The 13,587-nt window shown below is 39.2% G+C and overlaps 2 protein-coding genes across 5 annotated transcripts; one reads left to right on the plus strand and one right to left on the minus strand.

Moving 5' to 3' along the window:
• The first annotated feature begins 664 nt into the window (after positions 1 to 664).
• LOC146582454 (protein RD3) lies at positions 665 to 4,851 on the plus strand. Its single transcript, XM_085297303.1, has 3 exons — positions 665 to 905; positions 1,186 to 1,493; positions 2,294 to 4,851. Exons 1-3 carry the CDS (start codon positions 900 to 902, stop codon positions 2,667 to 2,669), a joined length of 690 nt encoding a protein of 229 aa, XP_085153429.1. The 5' UTR covers positions 665 to 899; the 3' UTR covers positions 2,670 to 4,851.
• On the minus strand, positions 4,288 to 11,245 carry stx5a (syntaxin 5A). Of its 4 annotated transcripts, none has more exons than XM_085297274.1 (12): positions 11,087 to 11,245; positions 10,448 to 10,659; positions 9,314 to 9,384; positions 9,011 to 9,066; positions 8,841 to 8,911; positions 8,625 to 8,741; positions 7,980 to 8,036; positions 7,802 to 7,883; positions 6,583 to 6,669; positions 6,346 to 6,449; positions 6,095 to 6,216; positions 4,288 to 5,543 (listed from the first exon to the last, which is right to left on the minus strand). In XM_085297274.1, exons 2-12 carry the CDS (start codon positions 10,508 to 10,510, stop codon positions 5,384 to 5,386), a joined length of 990 nt encoding a protein of 329 aa, XP_085153400.1. In that variant the 5' UTR covers positions 10,511 to 10,659; positions 11,087 to 11,245; the 3' UTR covers positions 4,288 to 5,383. The 4 variants fall into 4 exon arrangements, with proteins under 4 accessions (XP_085153400.1, XP_085153392.1, XP_085153416.1 ...); XM_085297266.1 differs by having other exon boundaries at positions 9,314 to 9,387; XM_085297290.1 differs by lacking the exon at positions 6,583 to 6,669.
• Positions 11,246 to 13,587: the final 2,342 nt, after the last annotated feature.

Here is a 13,587-nt window from a genome sequence, read left to right on the forward strand (position 1 = left end):
TCTGGGATTTGGTGGCTCATTGCTGAGTGGTGTGGAAACCCAGGCACTAGACTGTACCTTATGTTACCAATACAATGCCATGTACAAGTCGACGGGAAAGACTGCTAACACCTGAGTGTGTGAGAAAGTGAGATTAGGTTGGTTGTTATGTAACATTAGCCCAACAACAGTCTGGTAATTGCAGGTGTGTTTGAAAGATTATTGTCTGTCCACTGGATGCTATTTTAAAGACTGTGCTGGGTATAATAGTATGCCTATCAGCCTGAAACCAGAAATTCTGCTGGTTTAAGTTTCATGACTGTCCAGAAATTAGTCTGTCAGACTCTGAAAGTGGTTTGAAATATCTTAGAGAAAGGTGTTTGTGACCTGCAACCTTCACTACATCTTTAACGTCAGATAAGATATAAAATCATGAAAAACATGCAAAAGAAAGGTGGCAAAACAAAATTAAGTCCCCATGCTGTTATATAAATATTATATAAATATATATAATATTATATAAATGTTATATAAATACCCCACCTGAATTCTGGCCATCACACACAGAAGCACAAACGCACACGGCTCTCACAGGCGTACACTCATGTCACGAGGTAATCTCCTCTTGTCACTCACTCATTATTAATACAGGATTACTTGTATTCTCAATCCCAAACTCGCACACACACAATACGCACCCCTCACAGAAATACACGCACTGTCTGCTGGGGACCTTCACCGGTAGCAAAGCAGTCAGGTATCTGTGAGCCACCAGCTGGAGTCTCAGGAGTTTCATCCACTTTGAATGTCGCAAGCCTGTGCAGGCCCGCTGCTCACTTTACTGCTGACAGAGGTTTTACCAGACAAGTGTTGGATAGTCATCAGAAGAGAAGATACTACAGCTTTGTAACCCTTGTTTCATGAAGGTAAGAAAAGATTTATATATATCTGATAACAAGGAGAGAAGTTAGAACAGTATGCAATGTGTTTGCATTCACATATGCACCACATTTTACTTAAATAGACAATCAAGATTTCAGAGGATTTTAGATAACTCCAGTGTAAAACAGCTCTACAGACTGTGTGCTGAGGTGATTTTAATGCTTTTGCTTTAAACACTATAGCTTCAAACATGGTGAAGGTCATATCATCGTATGACAGATACTTTTTAGTCTCTTCTTCATCAACTCTTTGTGTCTTTTCCAGATGTTTCCTTGGTCCGCTGTTTTCTCCCTTGAGCCTAAAGTGCCCGGCCAGCGAACAACTGAGGAGCTGGTAACCAACACCCTGATGCTGGAGCTTGGGGCCATGGTGAAGCGCACTGAACGCATCCGTTTGGAGAGGGCGACGGAGGGTCGTCGCCGCCGTCGCAGCTCTTCCTCTACAGCAGACTACAGCTGGCTGGCAACCACCCCGACCCCACAGCCCTATGAGCTCACTCCCAATGACCTGCTGGAGCTGCAAGACCTCTGTGCCAAAATCCCTCCTGCACAGTGTGGGCCTGTGATTGTCAGGTAAGAAAAACAGGCAGAGGTAGAGACAGAGCTAGAGATCTGGCAGGATAACGGTGAAACTGTTACTATAACTAAAAGACCTACAGATCATTTTCAAATAGCAGAGAGCTGCAGGGTTTCAGTCTAATCCATTTTACACACTAAGCAATAACTCGCTGATACTGTCAGAGCCATACTTATAAAAGTTGACTTTTAAATGTCTGTGTGAGGTTCATATCAACCCCTTATGTAAATCTGAGAATAGAAAAACTGGAGGGTCAAGATGCATGTACAATTTTCTAGTTTCTGCGACTATGCTTGCTTTGGTGTGGTGTAAATAAGACCCAGCACTAACCCTACCCCTCACTGGTAAATGCCCATAATTAATTCAACATAATGATGAATGAATTTTCAGTTAAAATAAAGCAAATGTGACTTTTTTTATTGGTGTTATCACTGAACAGAGTTGTTTAGACAAAGCGATCAGTAAATATAAGGGCTTTAAAATCTAATATTCAGTTTTATTAATCTGTGGGATTCAAAAATATGAACAAGTTGACAAAAAAGCAAGAGTCATCAATGAGACTCCATCATTAATAGTCACTTCTGCAAACACGTCCTCTGTTAGAAAAAAAAGTTTCATGCAGGCTATCCACCCTCAAACACCACCAGTGTTTTTCTTACAGTGACATTCCAATTTATTCTTCATTCTCCACCCTTACACTCTTTGTTGGCTGTGTCCTTTTTGTTTTGCCTTGGCTGTAAAGGGGTGTGAATCAAAGTCAGCTCATATTACACTTACTCTATCCCTCTTGCTGTAGGTTCAGGAGGCTGGTGTCACAGATGGAGCCCGAGGTTCACGAGGTTCCTCGGCTCTTTCGCTCAGTGCTGCGTGACTGTGTGGATGAGGCGAACAGAAACGATGAGGTTCCGACCCAGGAAGTGGTGTTTGAGAAGCAGCAGCGCAGCAAAAGCCTCTCCTTTGTCACTTTCCGCACAAAATTCCGCACGGGGTATTTCCCAAAGGGCAGCAACTTGAGAGGCTCCAGGGGGAACCTGCAGCAGCAAGTGGAATGGTCTGATGAGGAGGAGGATGGAGAAGGGGAGGAGGAGGAAGCAATCAAAGCCAGGGCGAGGAAGGGAAGGAGTAAGAGCATGCCAGAGATCACCCCTATAGAGCAGAGTGCTCATGGGTGAGAGAAGTGAGGGGAGTCAGGGGAGAAATAAAGCAGAGGGACATGTGCAAGGGAGGGGAGGAGAAACTAGGAGAGTCACAGAGAAGACTAGGTGAGCCCAGATTGTACAAGACAAGCATTAATGAGGAAGAAAGGGAGAAGTGGAAGTAGCTGCCATTAAAAAATGGGTCAAATAAAAATCTGGAAAACTTAAAAAAATTATTTTCTTCCTTATTTCAAAAGATGAAGAAAAAAATTCAAGAGAAAGGACTTAAGTAGATTTGCTCACTGGCAGCTTTAGGTAAATCTAAAAGAATTATGGTTCTGGCTTTAAGATGTCAGCAGCCTTTTGTGGTCCTGGTGGGTAAATTAGAAACTGCTGATACGGTTTTACCTACATAAGACCAAAAATACTAAAGGGAATAAATAGCTGTTCCAAATCTGACACGACCTGTTATGCTCATTTCCATATTTCAAGTACCCTTTCCTGATTTCCATTTCAAAATAATCCTGCTTTGTCTCATTCTGGGCCTGGAACCAGTTTTTATGTTAGCTCATCTCCCTTTAAAACCACTTTTGTCTGGTAACGGATGGGTGAGGTTTCTGTATCTGAAGTGGTAAATACAGATCCTCCTCCTTTTAACGGGACCCTTGCCACAGCAGATCATCTGCCTCCATCTCATCCTATCCCTACCATGCTCCTCTGTCACAGTAACGCTCTGCATGCCCTTCTTCATGACCACAGAGACCATCTCTGTGGTCTTCCTCTCTTCCTCCTACCTGGCAGCTCCATCTTCAACACCTTTTTGATAAATCCACTATCACTCCCTTGACTACCACCTCTACCCTTCCTTCTCTTCCTGATGAAACCTTCCCATTTATCTGGACTTGGGACTGGCATTAGGAGTACACTGGGTTGTACACCACCACAAGCTGGGTTGACACGAAACAGACTAAAGAATATGGAAGTGGAAAAAAGAACATTTAAAGCAGTCTGAATCCTGAATTGCTGGCTACCAACTTAATATTTTGAAACTCAGACCATGTCTGAGCATCAACCAGTATAACTGTACTGTACAAGAAACCTAAGAAAATAAGGATATGTCCATGACAGCCTATTTAGTATGTTGAGTTAAACTTTGCTCAAGCTTATGGCATCTATAAACTCAAACCCATACTGTAAGGGCTCTCTGATGAATCATAAACACATCACATGAACTAAAACTTGTTACATAACAGACAGGACAGCTTTCTTCTGCAGACTCAGCAGCCACAGTTTGGCTCCAGATCACCAGCTCAGTTAACAGATGCTCTCCCGTCAAGTAAAGCAGAAAATAATTAGACTCACGTATGATTTTACTGTAATACAACATGTACTTAAGGTAATAAATAACCAATTTTCTGATCTTGTCTGTGCAATTAAAACACTTCTTTTACACAAAAATGTCTTCTTTTTTTGTTTTAAATAGATGTTTAGCTAACATTTGAGGCTAATGTTTAAATGCATATCTGTCTGCATTGTTATAAATGAAAATAAAGAATAAAAGGCCAAATATAAACTGCAGCATTTGTTACAGCTAATTAAAGCTCTGCTGACTAATCCTCTTATCCCAAGAAAATCCCACACGTGAATGCCAGCACCCCATTACTGTTTTATTAATGCACACTTTATCAATACATCTTCATAACTATTTCAACTTTATACACTGAAGTCAAGGCATTTGGCTAAAAGAAAAAAAAAAAAAAAAAGAAAGAGCAAAAGAAAAAAAAAAAGGGAAAAAATGTTTCTTTTAAAAAGTTGTGGTCATTTAAATAACATCCTGTACATTAGGTAGATAATGGATGCGCACAGGCATCCAACCAGACACTTCCAGGGAACGTGGCTGATCGTGTGACTTTACAACCAGCGCTTACCCCTTCATACGCACTGATCCTCCTGCAGCACTCAGTGAGTGAGGTTTAAACCTTTTCTTCCATTAAACCTCTGCGAAGGCTGCTCACCACACAGCTTCATTTAAAACAGTGCCGTTATATAACATTTCTCACAGCTCACTCTTCAGTTACACTGCAAACCTCCCTTCATCTGGCTATGACTGCCTACTTGTGCCACAGCGAGTTTCCTTGTATTGTGTCACAGTTCAACAACGGTACCAATTTGGCAAATGAAACAAAACAGCAAATAAAGATTTAAAAAAAAAAAAAAATCCACATCAGTTTTGGATGGTAGAAGGTTAGGAATTGCTGATAAATGAGAGACAGTCATGTGGTTCCAGTAAAAAGCAGGTAAAATATGAAGCAACATAATCTGAGGAGCAAGTCCAGTTGTAAAGTTTGGCTTTGTAATACTTACTATAAAGGATGACGTGTGGTAAAAGAGGTTAAACAAAACAACCATAAGACAGTTTGCAGAATCAAACCATTAAATTAGAGCCATTTTGATTAAATGCTTATGAATAGTTGGTCAATGTAGGATACAGAGCAGCTTTCTGCTCTTAAAGTGGGGATTCAAAGATCATTTATTTGTTTTATTCGAGAGTTCAACATCTTCATTTTCCATTGAAGAGTCAAATTAAGACTGAAAAGTTTGTGGCTTGGGACAAAACGACAGGTCCGTATTCGAGTGGATCCCAAAAGCCTCCATGAAATCGTGATAGAAGAGTCTCGAAATACATCCTCTTAGTCTAGCTTTAATTTTATTCTCCCTCATTCGATACCGTTTCCCCGTTCCTCATTCCTTTAAGCAAAGAAGACGACAAAGATGATGAAGAAGACCACGAGGACCAGAAAGATCTTGATCATCAGCCAGCGGTTGGAGGAGACCGACTGGAAGTATTTGAGGATCTCTGTGTGGGCAGCCTCCACGTTCAGCTGGGTGTCCTCCACGTTAGCATCGATCCTGTGAGAAGGAAACGGAGCAGTGAGAAGAGTTTTTATCTCTAATCAGTCTTGTTTTATTTCAAAGACTAAGATATTACACCAATACTTACACCATTAATGCAAAAAAATAAATAAAATCAATTTTTTTCAGTTCTGCTTTAGTTTGTTATTTGTTTATTTTAAATAGAAAATTGCTAAGATTTGTTATTGCTTTGATATATATGGGCTTCTGTCTTTTAAATTTTAACACCCTCTAGCGGTTAAAATTGGTGCAGGTTGATTGCCTTCCAGGGCTATTAATGAATCCTGACTGATGAGTATTTGTCAGACCCTGATGAAGACTTGTAGTCAATACGTGCTGATCTGTTTTACTTGCTGAATTGTTCCAAGAATACATTTGTTATATAATTTTATCCCAACACAGGACCAAAAAAAAGAAAAAGAAAAAAAAAGTGCTTTTATGTTTCAGGCTTTTTTTTCCAGCAAGATTGTTTTTCCAGTCCTTTCTTTCAGTTGTGTGACACGTTCTTTTATCCTACTGAACCTCATCTGTCTCAATCTCTTCCTCACCTCTGGATGGTCTCCTCTTGCTCCTTGACCATGTGCGCCAGCTGCTGAAATATGGAACCCAGTTCCACGATGGTGCTCTCGATGTTTTGCATGGTATCTGCACGGCTCTGGATGTACGAGTCCTGTTGCCACAACACAGCATTTTAGTCTAATATTTAGCTAATCTTGGATAAAAGTCAGTCAAGTTTGACAACAGAATAAATTTTTTGAGCCACCTGTCTGACTTCAGCAAACAAACACCAACACCCTACCTGCTCATCAATAAGCTGAAGCTGCAAAGGATTACTTGGAGAGTCCATATCGATAGCAACATCCCCCCGGCTCCGGGACTCTTCCTGCATCAGGACCGAGCCATCTGCAGAGACACAAAACACACACACGTGATCACAGAAATCCTCTATGGTACGGGCGGAAAGCAGAAAGAACAGCGGGCACATACAGTAGCTAGTTATACCCGCTTGGAGAGTCGAGACGTTCCCGGGAAATACCTTTGTAATTTGCGGTTGTATAGCCCTGGTAGTCATTGCGCGGCTCACGAGCTGCATGCGGCTCCTGGGCCCCTTTTTTGCGGCTCCCTAAAATATTTTGTAATTCTTGCATTACAGATGACCAAATACAGTAATAATCATTCACAAGGACTGCCAGCAGTTCCCTATCACAACAGCTGCTGTTTTGAAAAGTACACTGGTATTTAAAACTTATCCACAACCAGTGCCGTTTTTGAAAATGAAGGAAAAAACAAAACACCTAACCATCAAACAACATGCTCAGTGCAAGTACGCCAAAAACAGAAATAAGGGAATGTGTGCACAAGCACAGAAAAACTATATATTCTGTTAATATGTGATTTATTATGCTTATGGTTTTCTACCGTAGGGTTTATACCCATGTACCTTTTAGCAGGTAATAACACAAACAAGTAGAGAAATGTAAATATTTATACCATCATCCATCAAGATAACTAAATGCTGAGTGCATCATTTCAGAGATTAGAATCGAGCCAATTATATATTTAAAATAATGAAACCAGTCTTAATATCCATCTTTTTTTCTTTGTAAAATCTCTAGGCATTCACAATGAGCATTTTGCTTGATATTTGGCCAAAAATGCTAAAATAAAGTGAATTTATGAACATTTTACCAACTGTGTAAATGCACGTACAGGAAGCACTGGAGCTCGGTGCGTTCATTAAAGGGTCTCTGTTAAGAAGCCTGCTCGGCAAAACGTTTAATCATTCATTTTAGCAGAATGATGAACTGAGCAGGAGCCAGACGTCGAGTATTTTCCTCCACGACACAACAAAGAAATACTCACGGTGTGTTCACTCTAATACACACTTTGTATGCTTTGAGCAATGATTATTCTCATTACTAGTGGGAAGTTCACACTTTCAGAGAATACAGGTGATATAAATGTGACATTACAGCAGGCAGTGTGAAGCCACCCATGTTCACGGTCCTCTTTTACCCTTGTCTGTATTACTAGCGCTGCACGTCAGTTTATACATGTGCAACATTAAAGGTCCACAAAACGATTAAGACAGAACTTTTCACACAAACAATATTCAGGATAGAGTGAACACGCCTTAATTAAACTACAAAACATGCTTTGTTAACCTGCTGTAGCCATTTACTTTCATATGAGACCCTTGTTAAAAATCTGAATGAGCAACTTGAAGCGTGAAGCTGAGATGTGGAGAGACTTACTGAAGTTGTTGGCCATGAGAGGAGAAGACGACGCCGGAGGCTGGGAGAACTGCTCTCTCCTGCTGCGCTGCTGCTTCAGGTTCTGAAGAACAAGAGTCAAAGAGAGAAGAAACCTTCACCTTATCCAGAGCTTTAGGTATTAGCATTGTTTGCTTTTGTGTGCTGACGCAGCTCTCACCTCTGTTCTGACTTCTAGGACTGATTTGAAGTCATTGGACATCGATGCCAGCTTGGACTACAGACAAAGAATGACAGAGTTAAAGGAGGTGCCGATTCACTTTTGTTACCATTTAAAAAAAGAAAAGGAAAAACAAAACCCAAAACTACAGAAAATTCGCATTCTCTCAGTCAATAACTACATCTTTTCTTGATTTTAAAATTGTACACAAAGTTTTACAGAAAGGTTCAAAGTTGTTTCCTTTTAGATCAACTTCAAATTCAGAATCAGAATCACAATTTTTGTCAATTTTTTAAACAAATGATTAATTTATCTTGGGGTCTTGATGCAAAAAAAACAAACAAAAAACCCCAAAACAAAACGTTGGTACAGAAATAAAAAACAGAATATATGCTATATACAGTGTATATAATATATACATATATTTAGGAATATATACCAACTACCTACAGATATGAGAGATGAGATACTGAGAAATTAAGTCATATCTAAAGGTTATGACCAGGAAGGGGACAGGGTGCAAAATATAGATAGAGCTCTCATCTGCAGTCATCTTGCACTCATTCTGATCCAAATAAGCAAAAACAAAACGCAAACAACAACAAAAAGCAGCAGGATTTGCACAAATACAGTACAAAAATATACCTGTAATGACACCACTATAGTGTTTGAGTGGGTCTGAATGTGTCGGCCACCTGGAGCTCCACGGGACCTCACCAAGTCCTGCAGCTGTGCTATCTGTTTGTTTAGACTGTTAATGTCCTAAAAGACAAATAAAAGAAGGGAAAGTTATAATATAAAGTTTCATTAGATATAAAAAAGGACTGACATGCTTTACTGAAGAGTGACAGCTCAACTCACCTGCTTAATGATGTATGTCAGCTCCTCGATTTCTATCGCCTTGTCATCAAACAGAGATTTTCTTTTTGCCACTAAAACATGAAAATAACATCATCTAGGTCAGCACTTTGGATGATATCACACTCAGAAATTTGAAATGAAGCTGAAATTACATTAAAATTAACACTTACAAATTGTGAGCTTTTCCAGTTTGGCAAATGTATTGCTCAAGTCTTTCCCAATTCTCCTACAAGGAGACAAAAACAGAGGTTAAACTTTCTCTACTAGTCACAGAACCAATAATTATATTTGCTTCAAATCTCTTTAGTACAACTCTTTAACTAAAGGTAAGAGAAACGGGTATTAAACCATTTATATGCTAAATTCATTATATGAATATTATAGCTAATTCAACAGTGAATATGAAAATAAAGGAACCGCAAATAAACATAAAATGAGGAAACATATGCGAAAACAGACTTTGTGGAACTTACTTGGCCATAACTGTAAAGTCACTGCGCTGCCTGAGGGCACTGAGTGCCGGTTTACTGGGCTGGACTCCATTCTGCTACAGGAGGTACAAAGAAGCAGATGAGATGGCCAGAAACATTTAAAAAAAAAAAAAAAAAAAAGGGGGGGGGGGGGGGGGGGTAAGACATAAATTATGATAAGCAGGACTTTGAGAATTGATTTTAAATGAATCAAGAAGTCAAAGAATTTGGATTTTTTTTTTATCATGATAAAATAATAATCCAGTCTGTTCTGACTTTTTGTTTTTAAAATAAAAACTTAAACATGCCAAAAAGTAAAATGTCTAATGGCATAATATTTGGAGTGTTAATATAATAAAAAAAGAGAATGTGGTCACTTAAAAATATAAGATACACAAGATCATTTGAATTTGGCATTTTTTTTTTTAAATCATCAACCTTCCTCCAAAGAAAAATAATCAGGACTGTGACAGAAATATTTCTAACTAGTAACCAGCACAAGTTAAATGTGAAAACACACTTAAAATGTGTTTTTGGGATAGATGTTTCTATATTAAGTAGCCAAAGTTTGAGAAGTCACACCTAAAAGGCCCATTTTGAGAGAGGAAAAACTACTGAGAGGTAGAGAAAAAAGCTCTACCTCTCAGTAAACAAAAATCACTTCCAAATGTGTTTTTGCATCATCTCACATAAACACTGACATAATTATGTTTGCATTACCAGACACACTGACTGATAGTTATTTACCTTCTTTTTTTAAAGAAAGTAAAAAACATTTTGACACTGTTATTTGGGGGATTTACCGAGAGGAGTAAACAAGGAACAAAAAGCAAAACTAAAAGCCAAGCCCAAAATTATACAGTGCTACCAAAACCGATCTGCATCACTGCATTTTAGCTGTATGTGTTAAAAAGATTCTGGTAACTCTTATCAAATCGTGCACAACTTCAAGTAAACCTATCATGGAATATAATAAAAAACTAAGCAAAAACGAGCAAAACCACTATGTAAATAGATTGAACTGAGAAAAAAAAAAACCCCAATAACTACAAAAAAATAAATAAATTAGAATAAATCTGAGTGTAGGGACGTGGCTGTTTTTTTTTTTTTTGTTTTTTTTTTAAAGACACAACATACCTGTCTGCCCTGGAGAGATTTACACGCTGACTGGAACTCGAGTGTCCGGTCACGGCACGTCATGCTGCCGCTGATAGTGGGTCACCTGCCCGCTATAGATCAAACACCACCCGGGCAGCCGGTTCCTCCTCCTGGGGTCTGTCTGATTGATAAATACTAAGACCTCGCGGTGTACGGACAAATTCACATCGAAAGGTGGTTATCATTCATGTCTGAAATTTAAAAAAAAAAGTCACTTGTTAGCTTTCCGGGCCGACAGCTTCAAATTCAACAGATAAAACACAAATTCAGGAGATTCGGTAGCCAAAAGCTAGTCACAAAGACCGCGACAGCGTGGAAATAAGGCCCAAATAACTGTGCTAAAGCTCATATAAATAAACAGGCAAGTTAAATATATATATCATTAGGTAACGATGATTATTTGGAGCCTGGACTGGGTCTGTTTGTGTGAAGGCCGCCCATCACGACACACAGCTGATCATGGCCTGACCGGCTAACCGCGGGCTAACGTTAGCTCCAGAGAGCTAACGGGAGTTTTCGAACGGTCCCTCCAATCTCACCTCGGTGAAAGCCAACTAAAATTGACGGTGCGAGTTTTAAATTTATTTAATAAACAAAGCTAGATGGGGTTCAACTCACCTGAATCGGTATCGCAAAATATTATCAGACCCGTCGGTGTTTCTGGTGAAGACTAGTATACCCAGGAGTTAAAGTTCCGATCCGGGTCATTTCCGGTACTGACGTCATTGCCACGTCTACTTTACCGAGCATGGAAAAATGTCTGCAGTACCGAGTTACTACCACCAGGGGTCGACAAATCTACTGATGTGAGCGGCACAAAGGAATCGACGCTTCAGTTCAGAAAGAAATGCGGACATTTAGTTGAAAACGAAGTCAGCAAATGACAAATAAAGCTATTATTTAGAATTCAAATTAAAACTAAGACTAAAGCAACTAAAGTAAGATTATCCACTTAGAAAATCAACTCAAAAAAAAAAAAAGAATATAAATAGAAAGGACACTTTTTAAAAAAACAAACAAACTTGGTCACACCAGGTATTGATATGATGTTTAGAATATAATGTCTACATGTCTGAATCTTCCGTTTTCAATACATTTTGTGTTTGTATTGTCATACCTTTTCCCCAAACAATTTTTGTTCCACTGAAATACTTATATTAAAATGATTTATACAACTAAAAAATAATAATAATCCAGAATAGAAATAAAACAACTGATTTAGATAGAAACAATATAACCCAGTACTAGTACGGAGTAATTAATGACGTGGTGTGTGAGTGTACATCAAGAAGCCGCAGTTTCCTGTTTTTAGCTGACAGGAGTGGCACCAGGCGTGGTCTTCCGCTGCTGTATCCCAGCTGCTGAGGAGTTCAACATATTGTGCGTTCAGAGATGTTTTCCTGCATACCTTGGTTGTAACAAGTAATTATTTGAATTACCATTGCCTTCTTATCAGCTCCAAATAGTTTGGCTATTCTTCGATTTTTTTTCTTTTTGAAGCATTCTCTGAAAACCCTGGATAGCAGTTTCTGGAATATTCAGACCAGTATGTCTGACAGCAATTACCATGCCAAGTTCAAAGTCACTTAAGTCATCTTTCTTCCCCACTGTGATGCTCAGTTTGAACTTCAGCAGCTCTTCTTGACCATGTCTGCATAAAAGCAGCTGCTGCCATGTCATTTTCTGATTAGATACTTTTGTTAACAAGCGGTTAAACAGGTATACCCAATGCATTGGCCAGAGAGTTTACATTCAAAATAAAAACCCTCCAATGTCAGTCCTGTATCCCTTTAGCCACAACCTTTTTCTTTTTTTAATTTGCAAAAGATTTACCTGATTGTGGCACTCAAAGTAAAAAAAAAAAAGAAAAGAAAAAAAAGAGGGTGGGCGAATTGTTAATCAAATAAACACAACATATGAGGAATCTTGTTTTCAGTATTCCTACTATCAATAACACTTATCCCTCAGAAACTGAAATATTACAACTACAATGGTAATACCTTACTGCAGCAAACGTAATGTCACCATTCATCAATTTTTGTTTTTCACTACTGAGCTTTTCTTCTTCGTGTTTAACGGCGGTTGGCAACCAACGTAAAGGAGCATTACCGCCTCCTACTGTTCCGGAGTATGGGTCAGACAGTGAGCTTAAAATCTGTTTCCAAAAAAACAATACAAAAAAAAAAAAAAGAAAAAAGAAAAAAAAAGACCCTACACTCTTTCATAAACACCTATATCCTTCAGAAACCCTACCAGTTCCCTCACCTGTGCCCTACTACCCTCCAACACACTCTTCAGATTAAATTCCCAATTCCCCGCTCCTTCAATCTATTCTGCAGAACTTTCCTCTCCACATCATAACCCTTGCACCGCAGTATTACATGCTCTACCATCTCCTCCTCCTGGCACACTCCACAAAGCCCCGTCTCATGTTCTCCTATCATCTGTAGTGTTTTATTTAATGCACAATGTCCCAGTCTAAGCCTGGTAATGACCACCTCTTCTCTCCTATTACCCCTATACAACCGACACCTTGCCACCTCCTTATGATACAATTGCCTGCCCTTACTCCCTGAATACCACCGCTTCTGCCATTCCTGAACAACTTGCCTCCAAACAATACCTTTTGCTTCAGATCCGCTGCTTTTAATTTCCATCTCAGTCCTATTTTTAGTCAACGCTCCTTTTGCCAACCTATCCACCTTTTCATTTCCACTCATTCCTACATGATCTCGCACCCAAAGAAAGCCAATATTGCTACCACAACACTTAATTCTGCTTATAGTCTCCAGAATAGTATACAGCATACCCTGCCTTGTCTTCGAACAAAATGATTGTAGACTTTAAAGAACAGCTGCCGAGTCAGAACATACTACCACCTGCCTGATTTTTGAACACTCTACCCATTTCAATGCTACCAAAATTGCCACCATTTCAACCGTGTACACTGCCAGTCCATCCGAAGGGCGTCTGTTTATTTCAATATTTTTTGACGGAACTGCTATTCCAAACCCTGTAATTCCAGTATCTGGACTTTTAGCACCATCCGTGAACACATGAATACACTCAGGGTATTCATTCAAGCTGTGAAAATGAAATGCTGAAACAAGATAGACTCT

This window comes from Mchenga conophoros, linkage group LG2 (genome assembly GCF_057382185.1).
Source record: "Mchenga conophoros isolate Kocher_MC1m ecotype Shallow Benthic linkage group LG2, M_conophoros_male_GT1.1, whole genome shotgun sequence".
Classification (NCBI taxonomy): Eukaryota; Metazoa; Chordata; class Actinopteri; order Cichliformes; family Cichlidae; genus Mchenga; species Mchenga conophoros.